The following is a 6715-nucleotide window of genomic DNA, read 5'->3' on the forward strand; positions in this document are numbered from 1 at the left end:
TTATAAGTTATTCGTATGCAAGACTAACATCAAATGTTCCCGATAAGTGTTGGCCATAGCTTATGCCTGTGTCGTAGAGGTGAGTCTTAGCATCTATTTGCGTTGTTATAAAAAAAAAGGATTCACAAACAATCCATGCCCCTACACAGATTATAAGAGACATGATTGTTAAAAATTCATGGATAAATGTGGGGCCGCAAGCATTCAAAATTGCTTATTTTTGTATGTGATCTCTCCCTTATTTCTTCATATATTCTACCACAATACTCATATTTTATTTTTTATCCGGTTCCGATACGCTCTTCCATCCCTGTTCATAGTTTTTTTTTGTTTTTCACGCGCTCCTTCATGTGTGTTTGACACGTGCTTAGTTAAAATCTTAGCTTGCACCATTGTTTAACATAGAAGTATGTATACATACATGTATATCATGCATGCCTTGAGACATCCTTTTAACAATAATATAAGTGGTTCAGTGGGTGTTACTTTATGAAGAAGGTAGCTAATTTAAATGACGACATAGAAGGTTGTATAAAATTATTTTTATAATAACATATATAGGTAGCAGTTTAGATGAAAATTAGGAATTACTTTAGGTCCCGTTTGGATCATTGGAATTGAATTCCATTCTAATAATCATAATTTAGACACAAATTAATTAAGCTAATATAATTGTATGTGGAATATATTTGTATATTATTGTTGGTGATATGGGAGAGATACTTATGTGCTGCACTTCTACTATAGGGAAGCGAGTTCAAGAGCGTGCTATAAGAATTGAATTCCATTCTAATAATCATAATCTATAGAATCAATTTCCATCCCACACCCTATGAATTTAAGATAGGTTTATATCTAAACTTTGGAAGGTTATGGAATGCCACGTTCCAAGATAAATTAGCCTACTCCATTAAATAGATTCCAATTCCTTCAAATGAAGGGATCCAAATGGGGCCTTATAGTTTTTTTATGATGGAGGCCGTGAGGATTAATGGGAGGCTCCAGAAGAACCCTCTAATTGATAATAGTAAGAAGGTGATTAAAATTAAGATTAGTTCAAGAGGACGAGTATACTCCACCTTCACTACATCGTAGTGAACCTGGGTGAGGATAGATTTCCTGTCGTATTGTGGTAACATAGATTTTGCAAGATACTTTGCAAGTTTGGACATCCTTTTGGACGCTGTTGACTTTGCTATATTTGACGAAGCGGAGACCATAATCAAGCTGCATTTCCAACTTGATCTTAGTTGATCGGTGTTTACTGGAAGTAATTTCGTATGCCGTCATATGAATGAATGTTTTGGTTGAACTAGCACCTCTCGAGTGAAATTCGTGGCTCTGTTCCTGCTTGAGTGCCAAATGTCCTTCAATTGGCTTTGCGTGTTTGCATGATCTTGTGACATTTTTCACTCCTAGTCTTAGTCACGTGAACTTCCACTCTTAGTCTTCCCTGCCGGTGATTGCTTAATACTCCCTCAACCTAAATTACTATTCATTTTATAAACTTTTAGATACGTACATGAGAATCAGCTCAAATTACTATTCATTTTATAAACTAAACTTTTATAGATACGTACATGAGAATCGGCCCAAATTACTATTCATTTTATAAACTTTTATAGATACGTACATGAGAAGCGGACGTCACAGAGGGGTGCATAGCCAATCATTTTCGAATTATGATGACATGAATCCTTCCTTGAGCATATACACTTATCATCTTTGCGAGTTACATTACAGGATGCACAGACCCTTCATTTCTCTCCATTTCCTTTGTGTTGTTTTACCCACCCTTGTTAGATTTTTCCCCTTTTTTACCCTTTTGCTCGCGTCAGCACAGAACAGGTCAAAAACATAGGAAGAAGAAAAAAAAATACTGGAGCCCGTGAGTAATGCTGAATTAGGATTAGTTAGTTCTCTCTATGACGTCAGCCAGACGTGCCCTGCTACACCGTGCACGCTTCGTCCTGCACCTTTGCCCCGCCGCCGTCGAGGCCGCTCTCCTCGGCGTCGTAGCTGGCGTGCACGCTGTAGAGCACGTACACGAGCAACGCGGCGACCGAGAAGAAGCCGAAGCGGACGTAGGAGGGCCGGTCCAGCGAGCCCAGGAGGAAGACGTTGAGGAACACGGACGCCGCGGGCACCCAAGGCATCCCGGGCACGCCCCACAGCTCGGGCGCGTGCGCCTGCGGCACCAGCGCCTGGAACGCGGCGACCGTGGCGACGGCGAGCGCCGCGCACGCGGCGAGGAGGCCCGTCCGCACGCCGCGCTCGGGCGGCGCCAGCTTCCAAACCAGCGCGAAGGCGAGCGCGAGGAGGGAGAAGGCGGCGAGGAACGCCAGCGTCGGCCAGGCTCTGCGGGTGCGACCGAGCTCGGCGTCGCCGACGTAGCGGCGGTACACGACGGCGTTGGCCACCATGTAGAAGACGAAGAGCGTGCCGATGCAGACGAGGTTGAGCAGGATGTCCAGCTCCGTGAACAGCGCCAGCGCCGCCGTGAAGAGCCCTGCGAGCTGCCACTGTCAGCACCAGCATCAATAAACAGAGAGCTTCCAGCAGCAAGCTGAATCGGACGGAAGACGCACCGAGGAAGGCGGAGGCGTTGACGGGTGTGGCGGTGCGGGGGTTGACCCTGGCGAGCCAGGCGGGCATGACGCCGGAGCGGCCGATGACGCACAGGTACCGGGCCTGCCCAAGCATCGCCACCATGAGCGACGTCAGGATGCCGAGGCTCGCGCCGGCGCCGATGACGTTGGACACCCACGCCATCCCCTTCCGGCCCCTGAACGGCCCCGAGAACGGCGCCTCCGGGTCAATCTGCACGTCACCACAGCAATCAGACCAGGTGAAAAACTGTCGCAGGTTTCCTGACTGAATTAGCCGTCACTGTTATTCGTGGTCGCAGGTACTAGAGTAGAATAGAACCACGAAAAGGCAGTAAAAATCCTCGATCGATGCCTTTTGTTCTGCCAGAAAAGAAGGAAAGTGGATTCTGGGCCGGACCTGCGATTGGGACCTCAGATTCACCCCCAAATCATACGACCAACATCCCAGAAAAGCTGAGGGAGATATGAAAGAGAAGAAAGAAAGCGGGGGCCGGGATCAGATGCCCAATTGACCATATATTCCCTGAGCAGAGCTGCTGCCCTCACCTACGCAACCAAAGATGAGCTCTAAATATAGTAGCAGTCTATGCTACGACAAAAAGGAAATCGATGGGCATCAATTCTATTCTTCAGTTATAGGTGAGTGTGCAGCATAAACCCATTCAGCTATGCCTCAGCCTCAATTTCGCCATGGATGGAATTCTGAAACAGGATGTCTCTGAGGTTTGCATAAGCAGCATCAACTGTGTCCACATCATGTTGCATGCACCTAACTGTAGCCACCCAATTGACCTTTAGAGAGTACGTATATTCCCCTGATTGTCCCTAGAATTTTTTCCCTAGAGCATAAAGATGATGAGCTTCTCCCTCCTCTAGGTGAGACGTGAGAGAAACTATAGCAAAACGTGGTATGCCTATCTTGGAATCTCAAATGCTGTCATAGGTGGAATCTCGAACAGGGCCGGGCCAGGGCATCCTACAAAGCTTGCGTAGATAATGAACAGGACAATTAGGCGCGCACGTACCGCGTCGTAAGGGAGGAGCATGGACATGGAGGCGGCCATGAGGCAGTAGAGCACGGTGACGACGACGACGGAGCCCGAGACGCCGATGGGGATGTCGCGCGCGGGCCGCTCCACCTCCTCGGCCATGGTGGAGACGGCGTCGTACCCGATGTAGCTCAGGTACACCATGGCCGCGCCGTTGAACACGCCCATGGCGCCGTGCGGGAAGAAGCCGCCGGGGTTGCGGGACGGGTCGGCGGGGCGCGTCAGGTTCCGCGCGTCGCCGTGCACGAACCCGATCACGATGATGAACAGGATGAACGCCACGTGCACCGCCGTCAGCACCATGTTCACCACCGAGCTCTCCTTGGTGCTGCCATCGATTGCAGAGCACGAACAAGAACAAACAATTTTGTCAGAACAACAACTACTAGCAATCCCGCCACACCCCCCCCCCCCCCCAAAAAAAAAAGGCAGTTGCAATTTTCAATCATTCAGAGGTTGCGTTCCAGATTTCCACGGTTATACTAGACAAAATTGTGCGGTTCTTGGACGATCTGAGGTGTAAAGAAAGATACGAGCGAGAATTCAGGAACAAGAGGTCAGCCAAACAGTAGCTAGACTGGCTAGCTTTTGATTTGATTCTCATCTTTCGACAAAGTTTGCAACATTTGCCACAAAAAACATTGGATCACCAACCAAAAAGAAGAAGGTACACCGGAAAACAGCAACCGACAAGATTCTTTGCCACGGAACAAAATCTCCATTTGATCGACCCTGCTTTGTCTGAACATCAGTCTGAAGTAGTGCAGGGGCAGTTTGCAGAGCAAAAACACAAAACGACAATATTTTTCTTCCCAAAGAAAAACAACAATTACCGGAACCGTCTACTGCTACATGGCAGTAAAATCTGGGAGTCACAAAAGTGTTGTGCATTTGCTTTTGAGTGCACAGAAACCAGGTGTTCCTTTCCATCTCATCATATCACTAATGCAGAGCAGACAATGCAGATTGGAGAGTGACACACGAAGAGACAACAGGAGTGACACTTGGACGCAATATCTTCTTTGTAACATCGAATTATTATGCTTTTCCACACCAAAAAAAGAAGAAAACTTGAGTGCTGTGGTGACATCAGAGAAGCTGCGGTAACTGCCGCACGCACCTGTAGCAGATGCAGACGGTGATGAGGAGGATGACGCCGACGGCGACGAGGTCCACCTGGTTGAAGCCCTCGGGCAGGCCGGGCACGGGGATCCGCCACTTGCTGGGCGCGTCCACGCCCACGGCCGTGCCCAGGTACGCCGTGAAGCTCCGCGCCACCGCCGCGTTGGAGAAGACGTACTCCATGATAAGGTTCGCCCCTGTCAGGAACGCCGCGAACTCACCTGCAACCAACACAACAGCGCAGACGTCACGTCGCCGCCACGACAGAACAGTAGTAAAAGAAAAAAAAAGAGCAACTCCAAACAGAAATCGCTGTCAGTAAGTGTTACATGTTAAATTACATGAGAATTGCAAGGCAAATGCTAGGTGATTTTCTGGGTGATCAGGACGGAGGAAACGGTGATTGTGAGAATGACCCTGATCTTGTCCCGGTCCTTGGCCCTTCAACAGGTTGAGGACTCTCGGTCCCATGTGGACGACGAAAAGAGCAAACCGTTTGGGCTGCGTGATAAAATCTGTTGGACGTCGCCATCGTCTTCAGCTTTCTTTAATCGTTGATGCCAGTTACAAAAGAGCCAAAAAAAACCAATTGACAAACAAACCAGCCTGCAACACGGGCTGCATGCAAAGTTGGGCAAATTTAGGTAGGTCCTGTACTTTTCAAGTGTTTTCAAACGAAAAGAAATGGGGATTATCAGCCGACAAAGTGAAGACAAATCTTTTTGGAGGGGGATGAAAAGGAAAAACAAATCTTGCCTCTAAGAAAATGAGGAGCCAATTAATCATCAGGAGGCACTTTAATTTTTTTTTCTTCCTCAAATCGCATCCCTCGCTCGCGGACGCAACTAGTACAAGTGACACGGAAAATAAGCATGTTGGAGCCAAAAAAAAATCAAATTGGCATTGCCTCTTGGTTTGGCTGCCGCAAATGAACAAACAAGACTCCCGCATGAGCAGGTGCCGTAAGACGACACCTCTAGCCCGCACTAAAATAGGCATGAAAAAAGGATGCCGCTTTGGAGCATATGGACAAGCCACAAGCCCAAGAAAGGGGAAAGAGAGCAAGCAAGTACACATGCAAGATGATAACCATGAAATGATTTAAGAAATTTTTTTGATATGTGGCGTCACAACTGCCCAATGCCGTGAACGGCACGAGCTGAAACAAACTGAAGCTGAATTCAGTCGCCTGAATGAAGAAGGAAATTAAACTTCCCAAAGAAGCAAACACCGGATATAATCGAAAGCATCAACGGTCGCGGAAGGCCATGGTGGTGGTGTCGTACTGACCGAAGGTGACGCGGAGGTAGCTGAAGGCTCCGCCGGCAACGGGCATGTCGACGGCGAACTCGGTGTAGCAGAAGGCGGAGAGCAGCGCGCAGAGGCCCGCAATGGCGTAGGACACGACGACGCCGGGCCCCGCGTAGAGGCGCGTGGCGCGGCCCGTGGTGACGAAGACGCCGGCGCCGACCATGCCCCCGAGGCCGAGGCCGACGAGGTCCCACCACCGCAGCGCGCGCGCCATGCGGGGGCCGGATCGCGCCCGCACGCGGCTCATCTCCTCCCCCGGCGCCGTCGCCGCGCACGCCCGCCGCGCCAGGCGACGCGGCGTCTGCGCCAGCGCGCGGCCGTACGCGCGCAGGCTCGCGAACGATCCGCCGCCGGCGGCGGCGGTCAGAGCCCCCTGGTCGGAGGCAGACGATGCCAGCGCGCCCTTGTCCATGGCCGTATTGGGGACAGGCGGCGCGGGGCGGGTGTGGAGGAGGGAGGGGGGGGAGGTGATGAGCTGTGTGCGGGCGCGGTAAGAAGCGAGCATGCGTGTCGCGCTGTGGTGAGGGGACGTCGTCGGCGTGGGCTTCGTGAGGCATGGCGCTCGGAGGCTGGGGGTGACGGGTGGCTCGAGGCCGCTTACACGCGGGGCTCGGGCGTTGTCGT

General features: G+C 50.4%; 1 protein-coding gene across 1 annotated transcript; it reads right to left on the bottom strand.

Annotated features, from left to right (window-relative positions):
* Nucleotides 1–1658: 1658 nt before the first annotated feature.
* LOC101759410 (cationic amino acid transporter 6, chloroplastic) lies at nt 1659–6555 on the bottom strand. The gene is made up of 5 exons (XM_004977296.2): nt 6071–6555; nt 4779–5001; nt 3635–3986; nt 2589–2820; nt 1659–2509 (listed from the first exon to the last, which is right to left on the bottom strand). The coding sequence occupies exons 1-5, from the start codon at nt 6501–6503 to the stop codon at nt 1950–1952; spliced, it is 1800 nt and encodes a 599-aa protein (XP_004977353.1). The 5' UTR covers nt 6504–6555; the 3' UTR covers nt 1659–1949.
* Between the last annotated feature and the right edge of the window lie 160 nt (nt 6556–6715).

This window comes from Setaria italica, chromosome VII (assembly GCF_000263155.2).
Source record: "Setaria italica strain Yugu1 chromosome VII, Setaria_italica_v2.0, whole genome shotgun sequence".
Lineage (NCBI taxonomy): Eukaryota > Viridiplantae > Streptophyta > Magnoliopsida > Poales > Poaceae > Setaria > Setaria italica.